We start from the raw sequence: 18187 nt of genomic DNA, 5'->3' as shown, positions 1-18187 counted from the left end.
AGAGTCATCTTCCGTCTCTCCAGGTTGATAACGGGACGATCGTTGTCGTTTAGAAAAGACGAACAAGTCGAGTACGACAAACTGAGTCGCACCGAGCGTCGCGAGGAAAAGTCGCGCGTCGAGTGATTTAAATAATGGCGAAACGGAAGGACGATTGGTCGTTCGAAATAATTAATTTGTGGCCTCTAAAGTCCGGCTCTCTCTCTCTCTCTCTCTCTCTCTCTTTCTATCGTTGGTGGTCTTTCGCATCAATCACGTGGACTCTTTCGAACGTGCACGCGCGTTCGCCTTAGTCATTACACAATACCGTTACGAATTTCCTTCGTTCGTCTCTGGGAACGCGATTAAAGCGTTCGAGAGAATGCCTATCGTCGAATAAACGAGCGACGATGCGTTCGACGATAAGCTTTCTTCTTCTCACGCGAACGATGCACGCGAGTGCCGCTAAATTTCAATTCGTTGATTACTAAAGATTAAAGATAGTTACTTTCGAAAAAAGAAATTAAAGACGGAACTAAGATATATCTGGAATTATTATTAATCGTCCTTTTCAGGAGCGTTTCTCCATCTTTCTCGACCTTTTTCTCGCTCGCCCACATTTCTCCGGAACACCGGTTGGCCAACGAGTTTTTACGGATAGCCAATAAGTGGATCAGGTGGAACGGAATGCTCTGGAAGGAGCCGTTCTAAGCATCCGTGCACCGCGCCGTCGAGCCTTCCTCCTTCTCGAGCAGGTTTCCCTCCTGTTCAGGCCGTTGTGGTTTTACGTTCCTTAAACGCGTTACATCGTATATCGCGCCCGAGATAGCCCAGAAATCCGACCGAATCTTCTCTCGTTAAATCGATTAGGAACGAGAGAGAGAGAGAGAAAGACACTGAAGAAAAATGAACCAGCTCCGTTGCACGTGATCGTCCTCTTACGTCGATGGAAATTTCACTTTTGCCAGTATCAGCGAAAGTGCCGATTGAATCGCGGTAAAAGTTACGTTATATATACGATGCTACGTGTATACGATATATCGAACTTGATCATCGTCTCGCGATACGAACTGAATTTATTTCCAAAAAAAAAAGGGGAAAAAAAAGAAAAGAAAAACAACGACGACAACGAGAGAAAAAAAATGCAATGTCTATTAAACAAATTACGATAATCGCGCGATCCCGTCCTCTTTAAATAAAATTATAAAGATTACTCTTTAAAGAAAGAAGTTCACTCTCGCTATATCTCTCTCTCGCTCGGTAGCTAGCTTGAATCACGAAGCAGCATGATCCCACGTCCTGGATCGTATCTTCCATACTTTTCTCTCTTTCTCACACACACACACACACACAACCACCACCACTTGTTCGCGCAATCGCAATCGCTTTTTGCAACGGGATTATGTCACGCGAAAGCGCAACTCGCGCATATTTTGACACCCGGCGTTACGTTGCGCAAAGGAAGCAAACACGAGTATACACGAGTAATCGTGAAAACGAAATGGTCGGAAGAAATCCATAACTTTTTTTTCCTGGCCGTTGCTACCAAAGAAATACTCCAGAGCTCGATCTTTTGATTCCTCGAGAACAACAAAGAGGAATAAAAAAGGAGATGATATTTTTCTTCTTCTTCTTTACTCATCGTCGACCATGACCGATTACTTTCGATACGATATACCGTACATATATTGTCGTAATATCTCTCGGGGAAGTACGCAACAGCCTACTAATGGTAAAAAGGAAACGAAATTGCAGAGGGGAATCTTTCGTAATCTCTCCCGCGTAATGATCGAGAACGACCGTGACTGTACGAACCGTGATAGATTAACGGAGATAGAAAGTTTCCCAAAAAACGGATCCTAAAACGCGAAAGAAAAAGAAAAAAAAATAAATAAAAGAAAAAAAGAGAGAAAGACAAAGAAAAGAAAAAAAAAAAAGGAATTCGCACAGGGATACAAGAGGTACGTAAACGTACGCACGTAGACGTATATTTATCCGTTTCGCTCTCGTTTCATAACGTTACTACACGTCGTGTACGGCTACCAAACGCGATTGTAATTTACCGTAGCGTCCATGTAAATCGTCGTACGGTGTGCAACGGGGACAAAAGGAAAGGGAGAGCGTGTACCGTTGTAATCTCTCTCGTAAGTCGACCGGTTACATCGTTTTCTGCCGCGGAATCGTCCGTTAACGTTCCGTTTAAGGACTTTACGTAAGCAACTGGACGCGAGAGAAGAAAAGAGGAGGAAAGAAAGATTAAAACGGAAAGATGGAAATTTGTGATCGTCGAGAGCGTATTCTCTCTCTCTCTCTCTCTCTCTCTAGATCTATAGGGAGCTGTCAAAGTCACGTGTAGCATGGAACAGACACCAGCAATTTTCGACGTCACGTTTCTCTCACCGTGACAAAAGTATGCCACGACTTACATCGGAACGCAACGTTCGGCGACGAGGAGGGAGACACTCTCGAGAGCGTTCTCTTTCCTCTTTCCTTTGTTCGACGAAGGACAAACTGCGAAGTTCGGAAGAAATTCGAAGCGATGCTTCTAAAGGTCTACGTCCTGTTCGATTAATAGCTAGCTATTATAGATAGGGAGAAACGTTGGTGCTTTCTCGAAAACGCTTGGCATTATTTTACCGTCGCATTTGCGAACGATTACGTCTCCGGTGAGGCGCGTTTGCGAATTCCCGGCATCCTGCTCGAGCGAAGGTGAACAGGTACAGGCGCAAAGCCATCGGAATATTGCTTGTGTTCCATACACGAGCCTTGTGTGAATGTGTTCCATGCACGAGCTTGGGTGCGCGCGCGAGTTCGCGTTGTACGGCTTGTTAAACGCGAACGTTCACTTTGTGCTATCCGGTCGTTAGATAAGAAAAAGCATTTAAAACTTACGGTACCGTGCTTACGACTACGCGAGAACGGAGGGAGGAGGAGGAGCCGTAAGAAAAGCGAAGAAGTCTCGATGCTCCGATAAACTCTGTTCGTTCCTACCGAGGATCAAAGCTGTACGCATAAATTACGCTTTCCTGCGATAAATCCAACGTGATTTCGAAATCGAGTAAGTTACTTCTCGACGAGAGACAAGAAACAAGAGAGTAAAAAAGGAAAAGGGTGAATTGGAAAATTGGAAAAACTTCTTGCTTCTTGATAACGAAGACGAGAGCTCTGTCGAGTGTAAAAAGAAGGTCTGTAATAATTTAAAAAAAGAAAAAAAAAACCGAGAGAGGAAAAGAGAGATAAGGAGATCGAGCACCCAAGGCGAGTCTTATCGGTCGGCGTAATTAATCGACGCGATTCGATATCGAGGAGCCACGAGTCGACGTTCGGTACAGGGCCGTTTAACATCGCGTTTAGGTCAAAACAGGTTCCTACGGGGGAAACGCGTTTTCTCTAAAGGTGCTACGACGACGACGACGACGACGACGACGACGACGACGGCGACGACGATCGAGAGAGTTCGGATCACGAATACGCGTTACGAAGGTGGACACTCGATCGGTCGAATGCCCCCACGAGTTAGAATAAAATAGGTATCGGCTCGCTACGCGGATAAGGAAATTTACGACGGGTCTCTTCGTCGACCAAAGGATGTTTGAAGAACGCCACGAGCAAGTATCTGAAACGCAAACGGACACAAAGGAGGAACAAAGAAATGTTTCTTCTCGTTTCGCTTAAAATCATCCAATTTAAACAAATCTCCGAGCTAGAGTCGACTCGAGGTATTCAAAGGAGCCATTTCAAAGGGGGACAACGTTAAAATTTCCTTTCGTTCTCCGATTCCTCGTCGAAAGTCGAGCGTGCTGGCGCAAGGGAGACAAAATGAATTTTCATGAGGCGACCTGGCTCTTGCTGGCTGGCTGTTCGGTACTCTCGAACGATAAGTCGAGCATGGAACAGAGAAGAGAAGGAGGAGGAGGAGGGTTAACTGGAGAGCTCGAGAAAGAGACGAAGGTAGCCAGAAGCCAGTCGTAAAACTCGTTTTATCTCCTTCGAGTGCCTCGCGGTAGCCTAGTTTCGATCGGCGAACATCGAAATTGAAATTGCCCCTCCATTTTCTTTTCTCTCTCTCTCTCTCTCTCTCTCTACCTATGTATCTATCCATCTAGGCGGCTAGGCGCAGGCGTTCGTTGAACTCTCAAATCGTTTGAAATCGAAAAGACAAATCGGACGAGTCGGACGAACGAAGCGATCGATATAAACGATCATCTCCTTACGCTTACGTAATTTCGTCGATTCGATTCGATTCGATTCGATTTCGAGGGTCACGGTCGAGCAATCTCTCTTCTTCGAAATCTCGAAAGACGGTTCGCGTTTGCACGGTTCTACGCGACCTTACGAAACCCCGGAAAAGCAAAGTCGCGTGGGTAAAGATAATTTATCGCGATTGTTGGTACGAAGTCCGTCTTTCTTGGGACGAAGGCGACTAAGGTGAGATCCGTTTGTTTCGTTATAACGACGTCAAACCTGTCTGCAAAATGCTAATTAATAAAAAAAAAAGAAAGAAAAAAGAAAAGAAATAAAAAGCAAGATCGCACAAGGATCGTAAAAACAGAGAGCTAGGTAGGATCGAAGATCATTCATGCGGATACAAGGTGATCCGAAATTAATGAAAATTTATGAAAGACGAAGCGAAACGAACCGTCCGAACGACTACTATGCACCGGAAGTGGATAAGCAAGAAGCGAGTTTAATGGTCTTCGAGGTCGCTGACACTTTACGCATAAAAGGAACTAGCCCGAGGGCAAGTTGTACGTTCGAGTCGTAAGTTTAAGTGCGAGACATAAAAAGTAACGGGGCCCCTTCTGAAAAGCAGTCGTCGAAACGACCTGTAGCGAATCGTACGTCCCCCTTACCTCGTTGTCCTTGTAGGGACCAGTTTCGCGTTCGTATCTCGCGAAGCGCTCGATCGACCGTCTCGGATGACGAACTATCTAAGAATCTTCGTGATACGATGGTAAAAGCTAGGAAATGGAGGGGGAAAAAAGCACGAAGGGCGACGAACTTCAATCGGCTCGAGGATGACGCTTAAACTCGCGAAAAGTCTCCGTTATTTCGCGAATGCGTATACGTCGGGGACGAACCCGTGTCAAGGTCAGCTTCAAGCAAGTAGGACTCTCTTCCTCCATCGCTCGTCGTCGGTCGTCCCGTTCTTTTTTTCTTTTCGAAAGTCCAAAGACGCGACGTGGAGGAGTCGTCGGCAAAAAGAAAATCGGTTATCGCCGTCGACTCATGTTTATTCGCGAAGCACGAACGGAAGTACTCGTTTCTCATCGGCCGCGACCTCGTTGCGTCGCCTTCCTCGACGACCCGACATACACGCATACGAGTCGCCTTTAGCCCACTTCTTCGGGCAGACACGAGGAACCCACGTAAAAAATTCCAGGTCGACGAGCTTGCTGGCGTTCGAAATCGTTTTGGAACGCGATCGCGAATGCGAGTAGTAGGTATCAGCGAGGAAGGAACAAAGCGTCGCTTTTAGGTCGAAAAAGATCCCTTTTCTCGGAGCAAGATCGTTGGATCGCGAATAGAGAGTCGAGTGGCAAATACCTAACGGGTGTTTACGTCGCTTCCGGCAACTCCTATCCTTCTTTTCCCTTCTGGCGACGTGCGCGAAATAGTCAAACGATTCGGCCCGTAATTTCTCTATTCCTCGCGCAAAGACTACGGAGGAAAGACTATACGATGATATCGGCAGCGATGTATCAAACAGGAGCGACGGCCAAAGAGACGGACCGTCGCTTGCCAATTTCCCCCTCGAGGAATATGAGATGCACGTGGCGGTTACGATCTCGAGAAAACAACGTCGTCGCTGTTGCACGGCGAGCCTGCGTATACGCGTAGAGACATAGAAGATATCTAGCGAAATTACACCGTAACTTTAGCCGCGAATTGCGCAAGTATATCGTTCGATCGCGAAGAGTGCCACCACGTACTTAGGACGTGCGCGTCAAACGTTCTATCTTTCGTGATAAATGCGACGAATAAACGATCATTGCCAAATTCACAGTTTCTCGGAATTGGCGACGACATATTTTTACATTCAAACGCGTCTCAAGGTATCGACGTTTCCCCCTTTACCGCTGCCTGGTTAAGAAAGCGCGCTTCGGAAAATTTCTCTCGGTCGAATCGTCCGGCTCGACGAGAGACTCACCATCTTCAGAGTTTCCTCGGGTCTCAAGAGATAAAACATGGACTGCAAGTGTTGCTGAATATCGCATCCTGCCGCGGATACTCTCCTCGAGGGTCGGGCCCTTTCGTTCGGTGGTAAGACGAGGGCCGCTCCTTTCCCTGCGAAGTAACATTCGCTCAGGCTGCAACAAAAAATGACAAATTTCTCGTCAACAAAACGAACAGACGCGAACCAATAGAGATTTCGACTTCTCCTCGTACGTATATGCGTGTACACACGTATATGCACGCGTATGCACACGTATTCGCAGAAAAGCAACCTCCGCAGACTTTCACCGTGATTTACGACACACTTTTGACTGATTGCACGCGAAGAAAACGAGACGGCGAGTCCGCGCTAAAGTCCTGACAAAATCGGGAACTCGTGTGTAGTAATCGTGTCGTCGGGAGCGTTCTTATGTAACGAAGAAGGATTGCCAATCCTCGTTATCGAAAATATCGATCGTTTTCCCGTCCAGGTCGCGTCGTCGAGGAACTAAACCAAGTCTGAATTGGCATCGATGAAGTAATCGCGAATTACGAGTGTTTCTATTTATCGGAACCGTAATAAGTCGATCGATCGTTTTATCGATCGTAAACGTAACGTTCGGAGAGATAAGAAGAGCGTCGTCGCTCGAAATCGCGAGGATGAATCTCGGAAGCGGTGCGTGATTCACCTTTCGGTCCCCTCCCCCCCCCCGTCTTTCTCTCGCGCGACAAGTGTAACGACGCGCCTCTTCGCTCACGTTCCTCCTCGAAGTAGAAGTGGCCGTTCAAGATCAAGGTGTTGAGGAACGATCCGTTTCTCTCGTCGATAAAAACGCGCTAATTGATCGCTAATATCGTACTTAACGAGCCGTGCCGATCTAGCGAAAGCACTTTGGCTTATCGATTCGACTTGGTAAGCAAATTCCGACGCGACCTGGATCTCATCCCATCATGTCTAATCGGAAATATAAAATTTTCGCTTAACCTACGGGGGTCTTGACCTTCGAGACTATAAGAGGCAGACGGAGCTCGCGAGATAATTAAGGAACGCGAGTTGGCACGAGAAAAGGGGCACGTATCCACGGAAGAGACCTTAGAAACGTTTCTAACGAGTCGCTTTGGATTCAGCGTATGCACTTCTACGTACGCGGCAACATCCGTCGAGAGAATACGTAAAGAAAATTTTCTTCTCTCTTCTCTTTCTTCCCAAGCAGATGTCCTTGTAAGGACTCGCCATTGAGGAGACGAACGCGCACCGAGAAACGTTGAAAAGGATTTAACGGGCAAAGAGAGGAGTAGCAGTTTCTCGAATCTCCTTCTTGTCCGTCCAGCGCACAAAGGGATTCCTACCTGTCCACGTAGCCGTTCAGGCAAATAGCTGGGACCCCTGCTTTCGATGCTGCAGGGGTATCTTCCGCAGGTTTCTCCGTAATGGCGAGCTCGAAAAAGATTGCCCTATATATCCGCCAAAATCTCTCTCCTCTCTTCCTTTCTCAAATCTTCTTTCCTTTCTTCTTTCGGAAATATCTCCCCGAGGTCTACCCGAGACTCCGTCGAGTGGGAAATAAAAGGTGCGAGAGGTAGACCAAGAAAAGTACGTTTACGATCGTATATCGAGAATTAAGGAGGACAAAACGATCGAAGATATTCGTTATCGTTATCGTTATCGTTATCTACGCAGGGAGAAGAATAACGCGTCGCGAGAGATGATATAAATTATGATTCGGATTGACGTGAAAAATTTCATCTCCTATTGTGCCTCCGTGGGTGTGTGCGCGTCGTTACACTCGAAGGGAATCGGAGTCGTAGTCGAGATAGAGAGAAGAGGACGATTTAGAGGCGATATCGCGCGTCTCGTACGCGTGCGATTAGACCGAGAACCGTCGGGATACTAAAATCATCCTGGGATTTAAGCTAGAAACGAAACGACGATGCGTGGGCGCATTCAAGCGAACACGTTCGCTGGCATCGCTCGGCCGTATTATTAGCGCGCGGTGGGACCGACGGTTCTTCTTGTTATTACATGCGTTTACAACATTTACAAAGGAAAAAGCGACGGGAAAAGAAACAAATTTTGGTTAAAAAGAAAGTGTTGCCTCTACCGGTGGAATAAAACCCGACAATGTCGAGATCGTTCTCTAATTTTCTCTACGTGTAGATTCAAGAACGAGATAAATGGATCTCTCTCTCTCTCTCTCTCTCTTTCTCTCTCTCTCTCTTCCTCTCTTTCTCTATCTTCAAAGATAATACGCGTCAACGATGCGAGCCACGAAACGCGAAAACCGTCGTATAAATCCCGTTTAAATTTAGATTAACACGCGTCAGAACTCCCTCGAAATTGTGTATAGACAGAGAAAGAGAAAAGGCGGAGTTTAGACGAGAGAAGAAACTCTCTCTCTCCCTCTCCCTCTCCCTCTCTAACGTGTCCACGGATAACGAGTGCACGAAAGTGCACTTATCCGAGAAGAGACATTATCATTGAACGCGTAAAACTTTGATATTGCACTTTTCTCTCTCTCTCTCTCGACTTCTAAACAACTCTCTAAGAAAAGAAACGTGTCTTTCAACGACGCGACACGTGTTTCCTCTCTTCCTTTCCCTTCTCTCGTAGACTCTTCGAGTCCTCATAAAAACGATGACATAACGACCATCGATAAAACGATGATTCTATTCCGTTAACTCTTTTCTTCGGAGAGACGCTGCGCTTTACAAGTACACGTACGAGAGAGATAAAGAAAGATGGACTTTCAATTAAGATCGCACATACGACAATAAGCATAACTCGCTTTACACCGGTGCACACCGTGTAATGCTTGCCTCGCATGTTTCCGCAGGTTAAAATCAGGCGCACTGCTGCGCGAGACCTGTGTGTGTGAGAGAGAGAGAGAGAGAGAGAGAGAGAGAGAGAGAGAGAGAGAGAGAGAGTTTGCTCGCGAATGATGCTCGTAAAGAAACGTTTTCTTGTTCCTAACTGGGACAAATGTGTTACTTTTATTGCAAGAAAGAGAGAAAGAGAGAGGGAGAGGAGGAGAAAGACAGATAGAGGAGAAGTCGAGGTTGCCGATCTCGCTATCGGAAATCGTCTGATTGTGAGTTATATCTCTTGTGGATTGTTGCGCAGTCGGACGATAAATCTTGCCTTCTTAAATCGATTTCAAACATTTCAAGCGTTAACTTCTTCGAAATATTCCAACGAATTAAATCTTCATTTTCTCAATGAAATAAGACAAGGGAACGGATTTTTTTTTTCGCGGATCTGATCAAATCCAGCCTGCTTTTTTTTCTTCTCCTGCTTCTTTCATTATTCGTGTTTTATTATTCATGGGTTTAAGAGAGTCGACCACGGCGAACGATCCCAATCCGTTGAGACAAGGCGAAGAAAAAGGATAAGAGGGAGGAAGGGGTGGGGGGAAAAAGGTAAAAAAAATGTTTATCGCGGTCAGCGCTCGCAAATTGGACTGGCGCCGAATATGCCGGATCGTCGTTGGGATAAAGGAAGAGAAGAAAGAAAGAAAAAGAAGATAGGACTGACCCGGCCTCCTCGCAAAGTGCCCATCTCCGTTAAGAGTCCATAAAATCCGAACGAACGTGACCGACCAATCAAAATCTCCTTCTACCCTCGAACACGACGAATATGCGATGATTCTGTCGGGGATGACGTCATTCGACATAACACGCGACAGATCTACGCATAAGTAAACACACGTATACGCATATTTCGACTTTCGAAGATTCGTTCGATCAAAAAAAAAAAAGAAAGAAAAAAAGAAGAGAAAAAAACAGGAAAAAGAAACAGGAAAAAAAAACAGAAAAAAAGAAAAAGAAGAGAGGTAGAAAAAGAAAAAAGAAAAAAAAACTGTATAGAGACGCGTTAAAGATAGCTTTTGTCGGAACATGCCAAGTATCTATCAAATTGTACTACGTTATACTACGAGGCAAAGAAAAATAAGCAAGAATAAACGCGAATAAACTCCTGACGTTTGGATAGGAAAAAAAGTAACTTTACGGCAAATTTAACGCACGTGCTAGTCTCGATCGCGTGAACGCGTATACTAATAAACGCACGCGTTTTACGCATGTCACCACTTTATCGCACCCCTTGGGTAAAATACCCGCTCTCTCTCGTTCTCTCTTACTTTTTCCTCGTAACTGTAATTACCATCGATGGGACTGATTAACCCGTGACATGCGCGATAATAAAACTTCATGACTTTCACAACACGGAACTCGACCAGAAAGAACACAGCTATCGTTTCGTCATCTCGATGTTTCTTGTCTTTCCCTTTCTTTGTCTTTCTTTTTTCTTTCGAGTTAAACAAAATATACGCGTTAAATGCCACAACGATATGCAAGAAACGAACTTTCGTCTTGGAAATTTTACAAGGGAGACGAGCATAATCTCGTAAAGTGTGTCACGTACCGGTACCACCCAGAGACGCTTTTGTCATGGCGATTCCCATCTCTTCTCGTGCGTGCAACCGTAACAATGATAATAACGATCGTCTCTCTTTATCCCTCCATACATATACAACCTACAGGACGGGCCGTATAACCCGAATCCATCGTGAAATTAAGAGGGAAAGAAATTTTTAGCTTGGATCGTTTTCGATCGATCGATCGATCGATCGATCGATCGTAACGTTGACGGGACGCAGAAAGAAGAAAGGATAAGAGGCCATATTGCTTATCGAGCTGGGGGTTATTGTCCGCTGCTGAATCTGAGGAGAGAGAGAGAGAGAGAGAGAGGGAGAGAGAGAGAGAGAATGAATTCGCGCACGGACAACGGTCATTAACTCGGTATCGACTCTAGAAGGAAGATAAGAAAACCGGTGGGTTCCGTGAGTTCAAACGCGTGTACGTATATCCGCGTTCCAGAAACATTAATGTCCAAGTCTTTCGGCGCGCGTGTGTGTGCGCGCGCGCAGCTGTATTGCGCTTCTATCTTCGTTTATACGAGAACCACGAAGAAGACGAGGAAGACGAGGAAGAAGGGAAAATGGCGATGCTTAAAGCGAGCACCGCTCGCTAACGCGATAAGTGCGGGAGATGAGATATCTCTCCTCTAATTTATCGATACTCTCCTCCTCGACGTCTCGAAACTTTGTTTACGTTACGCTCGTCGACGCTGAACGATGTGTAATTAATAAGTGCGACGACGACGACGACGACGACGACGACGACGACGAAGGATTCGATCTATGCTACGTAGGTTTTTTTTTTAATACGTTAATTAATGTTCTTTTTTCGCATGAAACGATAACGATGAAACGTTACGTGCGTATGTAAAAAATAAGAAAGGTATTGTACTATCATCGGCAGGCATTACTTGTACTTTCTACTGCACAGAAATTTACATATTACTCTCTTTTTATTCGTCTAGACGTCTTAGACGGCATAATTCGATCCTAAGATTCCTCGAAATCGACGAAAGTGTTCGATCTCGTGCCAGTTAAAAGAGAAACGGTGAGAGGAAATGAAGCCGGGATACCGGAAACGCCTTTCTGCTTCTTAGTGCTAACTTTTCGCCACGGTCGATCTTGCGAGACACGAAACTAAGAAGATCGACTCTCTCGACGACGACGACGACTAGGAGGGCTCGTATTCTCTTTCCGCGCGAACTTTCTTCGTAAGGATATATTTATGACTCCGACCTTTTCTCTTTCTTTTCATCTCCGTGCCTTTTCACAGCGACATCGTAGATTCTCACGTTACTCGAGAGACCTTTCGCGAAAATGAGACGGTCCTAACTTGCTCAATAACGACCCATCATCGTCACCACGAAGGAAAACGAGGAGAACTCTTTGGACGCGATATGACGAATGCGATAATAAAACTACAAGAAAATAAAGAGAGTCGGCGGTCTCCGTCTTTTCTTTTCGCGGCGAGAAGAAAATCGTGTCCGCGTCGAACCGTGAACGTTCTCGAAGATCCTTTCTCATTTCGCACGGTATATACTCGGGCTGTTGACGCTGGTGCTCGCTAGCTGAAAGCAAGTACGTCTAACCGCGCTAAAAATAGTCTAAGCGGGCAGTCACACATCGATGGAAAAGCGTCGTTTTCCTTTTCGAAGGTGTTCATCTCGCCTCGTTTGTTCCACGTAGTTATCTGCACTCTACGTATACCTACAAGCGTCTCAAACCAGAGAACGCGTAAACCATGTGCCTATGCGAGGTACGTGGATATCCGTTGAAACGTAGAATATATCCGCGGGCTCTCTCGAATTAACCTTGATGATTCACGCGTGACTTACGGAACACGCGCTTAGAGACACAGGAGACAGCGGCCGCGTGCGAGAAAGCCGTTTTTCCTTCACGAAATACGAGAAGCAAAGTACGACGTTGGTAATAAATATCGAGGAAACGCCTAAGTGAATTCGAGCTCGCGTTTCTATGTACCTATCTCTGCGGTGTCGTCGTTCGAGTCTCGCATTTGAAATATTTTTTTAATGGCGATTGAAAATATTTGCAAAGTTTTTTCTCGCGTCCCATCGAGAAAGACGGACAGGTGTCTCTTGGCCGTGTAGAACAAAGAATGCGTATGTTCCTCGAGAAAAAGTTGTTGAATAAAAGTGCCATCGGTGTTTACCCTATGCATTATTAATACGTCTACTTTCACGACTCGACGCGCAGCCTTTTCGGTACCGCATTCTATTCTCTTCGGGGAAAAAAAAACGGGGAGGGTGGGGAGGGAGAGAAGAAAACAAACGACGTTCGATGGCTCGTTTCCTTTTCGTCGATTTAATCAAAACGATGCACGGCGTAACGCTCCGCGTCCACGGATGCAATCGACACGAGTTTCCGGCAGATCGGTCGAGTTGCGAGCCGGAAGTTGCACGGACTGCTCGATTGTGACCAGTCGAATAAGCGCATCGCGCAATTTCGCGTTTCTGTTCGTCGACGATAATGACGAGCAAACAACGCCGACTTTACGAGGTCGTTTTTAATTGGACGTCCTCGCGACGCAGGTCGTCTCTCTCGTCTAAATTCATTAATACGAATTAACGGGAATTAATGCGAATTTAGAGAAAAACGTCAACTTTTTCTCGGGAAACTTTGCCAAGAGAGAATCGCGAGAAAACATCGTACGAGATGAGACTAACGTAAACCGGCCTAGCAAACGTTCGTAAATTACGATACGTTGTAGGAATAATTAAACCGTTAGACCCGCGCACGAACGAAGAAATTACGAGCGAACGTCAGGCGAACGTTAGACCGTACCTACCTAGGTACGTATATATTTGCCATAGGCGGACAGACCGAGTATGGTCTAGAGTTGCCGTAACGTTTGCACACACCCTGCGTATTTTCCAGTGATTTAAGTAATCGCTCGTAAATGATTCAGCTCGCGGCATCGATCATATATTTTTCATTTATATTCCCAGCCTACTCGAGTAGAGAGAGAGAGAGAGAGAGAGCAACAGGTAGAGCAACCATTTTATTTCGTACGGTCGAATTAATTAATGAAACTACGTCTCGTTATAAAAAATAAAGAACGGATTTTTTAAACGAACGGGAAAAGGAGAATAAGGTGACCAGGTGTACGTGGCAAATCGATACTAATGAACGCGTAACGATGACAAATGTTCGGCTCCGTTTTCGTCACAGTACCTCTGCGTTCTGCTAATGATTAAACGATCGCGGCATGCAAAGCGTCGATACCGAAGAATAATCGATTTAACACGGCGTGCTTCTTAATCTCCCAATTATAGTCTAATATCGAGTGGTGACTGACCTTCGAGCATCACCTTGACACCTCTCTCTCCTTTTCTCGAGCCGGTTTCGATAAGGTCGAACGCGTTCCTTCTCGATTTCATCGGCCACGTCGATTTCTTCGAGAATCTCCTCGTCATCTTTTAAATATTTATTTCGTACTTTGCAAGCAAGCTTTTAACTACGAGAATTTGAATAAGAATCGCGGTGATGAGTTCGTAATGAAAAGGCAAGGTGAACTTTGTAAAGCGCGTTTCGTCCCTTCGCCTTCATCATTCATCTCCAATAAAAGGATCTAAGGAAAGTGGCGTCGTGAACTCCGAAGGAGAAGAATCGTTCGGCGTCACGAGATATCCGCGTAACGACGACTTCTCACGCTCACGCGCCTCTTTCGTGATCACTATTACTAGTTTTCGTGCTTCGAGATATACGCCAGCCGGTTTTCATACAAAGAAAGATGCAAAACGCACGGACACGCGCGCGTACAACACGGATTGTAGATACACGTGAGAAACGTTGAAACTCGTAGAAAAAAAAAAAAAGTAAGAAAATAAATTTGAAATTACCGAGTCGATCGAACGAATCGATTAATTATCTAATTATCCTCGTAACGACCGTACATCGTCGAGAGTCGTCGCACATTCGGAGCAAACGACAAACGGATGCACGAACGGACTTTCGTTTTGTTCGGCTAACGCGCCATTGAGATTCTTTTCTTTCTCTCCAAGACTATTCTCGATCTCGTCGATCGCGTTTCCTTCCTGGTTCGCCGGGAGAAAGCCGAGGAGTTGTAAACTGTACGCGGCCGAACTGTCTTCTTCTCTCCGTGAGAAGATATCTTTTCGGATTAAAAGTAAAAGTTTCGAAATGATTTACGAGTGTCCTAGGAATAATAGCGAAGACGGTTGTAACGAAAGAAGATCTCTCGACTGACTACTGCATCGATATAAACAAACACATGATCGAATAGAGACGCTTTTTTAAAAAGTCATCAGAGGAAAGCAAAAGATCGTGAGAGAGAAAGAGAGAGAGAGAGAGAGAGAGAGAGACCGGAAGAAGCAGATGTAGAGAAAGAGAAAGAAGAGTAGAAAAATCTTTAGCCAGATGGGCAGAACGACAAAGAACTGAAACGCGTTGCTGCCATCCACAAGAGGAACACGTGCTCCGAGCCAGGAGTTTTATCTCCTGGAAAACCAGCTGAACCGAACCGGTTCCTCGTTCTTCGTTGAGACGAGACGCGCCGTCGTTCCACTTGAATCCGTCCAAAGAAAGACGAGCGAGCGACAGATGTCCCTTAGTTTGTTGGTACCTGTTCTCCTCTCCGCCCGTGTAAAAACGACGAATCCGAGACGATTTTCTCAACATCCTTCGTCGTCCCGTGGACCAGAGAGAAGGAAAGAGCGTGTGCGAGAGAGAGAGAGAGAGAGAGAGAGAGAGAGAGAAATAGATTGTACCTCCACTATCCTCTTGACAATGTTGCAAAAGAGCGATCGAGTAAATCGATAAGATCGTTCGACAAAAAGTTACAAACAGAGAAACAGAACTCGGAAAAGAGAGAAAAAGAATGATTGCCTGGTATGCGATAAAAATAAATAAGAGAGAGAGAGAGAGAGAGAGGGAGATGGATGTGTCGAAGAACATAAAAATTCAATTTCTCCCCAAAGAAACGAGGACATCAATTCACATGTCCACTTATCGCTCTCGTAATCTCTTCGGAGGCAAAAAGAAAGAAAGTAAAAAAATATCGATGTTGTCCGATCTCGAGTACTCGTTTGGCTGTTACAAATCGAGAGAATTACTTTCAAGGCTATTGCACGATCGTCCGAGCGCTCCTTCGAGTACATACGTTCTAAGCTGCATGACGTAGTGAAACGATGAGTCTTCCGAGAGCTTCCGATGCGTAAGACGAAGATGACACTAAAGAGAAGAAAAAAGAGAGAGAGAGAGAGAGAGGCAGGGAAGACGCGCGAACAAAGCGATCTTGTTCTCTCGTGCTTTATCTAGGAGCATCGATCTATCGATCCTTATTTGTTTAGTCTATCATTAGAGTCTCGTAAATCTGGTATGTACCTATGCAAACGTTCCTTCTATTCGTTCTATCGTGTATTCTATTCGTACGACGGTCGTTCGACGATCGAAGCATATGAATTTCCATCTCACGTGTACGTAACGTGATAATACGCCCCTTGACGCGTACGTACAAGATACGCTCTCTCGATGAACATCGCTCGCTCCTTCGGCTAAATCCTTTGCGGATGCGTTCATCCTCGCTAAAATAAATTTCATTCATCGATCTCTCATATATACTTCGAAACGTGTCAATGAAGTCTCCTCGACGATTTCTTTTTTTAAATTACAAACACTGACTCATAGAACGCAAAATTAAGGAATTATATTGAAAAAAGAAAAACGAGGAAGAGGAACAAAAAAATGACGAAAGATTCGTGCCGATCGTTCGATCGTAAAAGAATCGTTATCGTCGAGCCACGGCGAACAACGACGATAGAAGACAACACGCGTCCTCGGACGATCGTAGAAACGTGAGATAACGGAATGCAAATCGGTGCAGGATGAGAACGAGGGTTTTCAAATTATGCGAGTAAGCGCTTTTCTTTCTCTCGTGCAGGCCGTTGCATCGACGAACGCGCAACACTCGGACGACGGTGGTTACGTGAAAACGCCGAGAATCGGTTGAAAAGTTAGCGCTACCGGCAAAAACTTTATAGGCTAGAATTCCGAGTTGATGGCATCATATCGATCCGTCTTTTGTCGTCGTTGGGTTAGCAACCTGGCTAGTACCAGGAAGTTATTTCATCGTTGCTTGTGCGTTGTAAACTATTGCAGCAGAGAAAAGTACGGTTATTCCGCGGCAGAGTAGTAATAAAGAAAACTTTCCTCGATTACGTTCGCCATTGGGAAAATTTCGTCCTTCTTTTTTCGAGCGTTGCTACGAATCGTAAGTAGGAAAATTAGTTCGAAACTCGCGAGAACGTTTTTCTTTTTCTCGCGATTAAAGATGATTAAAGACGCGAGCGAGTTTTAAGGAGGTAAGAGAACAAAGTTTATGCTCGCCTCGGTTACAAAAATGCAGACGATCGTTCTAATCGCCTACGTCACTCTAGACTCCAGCACCGCGTTCGTGTTGTGACTCTCGTTTCCAAGCAACGGAACGTTTGCTATAGAATACCGAAGGACGAATCTACCGTATTGCCTAGAACGGGATCGATAAATTCACCGGTATTAATTGATAGATGCTTAAGTTATAATCGATTAATTTGAAACGAGCACGTCTTCGGGCCATCGTAACGTTCTCGAGCGTCAGCGAGTACGACACGCTTACAAAATAGCTCGCTAAAGGTTACGACTTTCAAATGCCAAGGCTCTTCTGCCCGTTGCTGGAAAAAAAGGAACGCTCCCCCGGTTGACCGAAGAAAAAAATGTCAACTTGTACGACGCTCTTTACGATCGTACGTACGCAGAATGTAAAAAAAAGAATCTCTTCTTTCCCGAGGTTCCATTTTTTTTTTTTCTTTCCTTCTTCTTTCCGCGCAAAGCCGTAAATCGTCGATACTCGTCGTCTACGCTGGAACGGCCCGTGAGAGAGAAGAGTAGCAAAACAAAATAAATAAATAAATAAAAAATAAATAAATAAATAAATAAACGGCACGAGCTGCGATAGCGCGACGAGGTCAGTCGGAGGCTGGCTCCTGAAAAAATTTAAAGGTCACGTCGAGTAGACTTCCCTCGGTGGTCTTCCATCTTGAAAAATAACATTGGGGTATACGCGAATCAAGTCCAACGATGACAAAGAACGCAGCTGTTTCTTCTCTCTCGAGCCAGTTGACTTTGTGAAAAATAACGATCGTGTACGTTGTAATTGATTAGATTGTACGATTACATAATTAATGTTTATACGGCGACGTAAAAAGAAATAAAAAAAAAAAAAGAAAAAACGAGGTAAATATTAACACGGCGAAGAAAAGAGCAACGAATGAATTTCTTCGTACGCTTCGTCGAACACTTGTTCAATTAGGTCGAAGAAACGAACGCGATAGAAGTCTCGAGCGGTGTCGAAGCCGATGTATATTTCAAAGAGGCTCGTCTGGAAGGGAGACGACGACGCTACGTCTGCGATGCACCAAACGACCCACGTCATACCGACGTCTAATATCGGTGCGAGAGAGAGAGAGAGAGAAGGGAAAATGGCCTTTCCATCGGTGAAAAAGCCTTTTCGCACGCAGCTGCTACTCGTTCAGAAAACGATTTTCCTCCGGATAGCTAGGATTTACACGCTCGTGCGTGTCTATTACGTGTCCAATAACGTTCCACGTCTATCACGCGAA

At 45.3% G+C, this 18187-nt stretch overlaps 1 protein-coding gene across 4 annotated transcripts in view; it reads right to left on the bottom strand.

Annotated features, from left to right (window-relative positions):
* Window positions 1-18187, bottom strand: part of LOC122633542 (flocculation protein FLO11-like) — a 66351-nt gene that overhangs the window by 26668 nt on the left and 21496 nt on the right. For all 4 annotated transcript variants that reach the window (XM_043821523.1, XM_043821525.1, XM_043821522.1 and 1 more), the window contains one exon: window positions 6131-6290. In XM_043821523.1, coding sequence (XP_043677458.1) covers window positions 6131-6290 — 160 coding nt within the window. The remainder of the gene's footprint in view (window positions 1-6130; window positions 6291-18187) is intronic.

The sequence above is a fragment of the Vespula pensylvanica genome, chromosome 12, assembly GCF_014466175.1.
Source record: "Vespula pensylvanica isolate Volc-1 chromosome 12, ASM1446617v1, whole genome shotgun sequence".
NCBI lineage: Eukaryota > Metazoa > Arthropoda > Insecta > Hymenoptera > Vespidae > Vespula > Vespula pensylvanica.
This window is presented reverse-complemented; position numbering and strand designations above follow the sequence as displayed.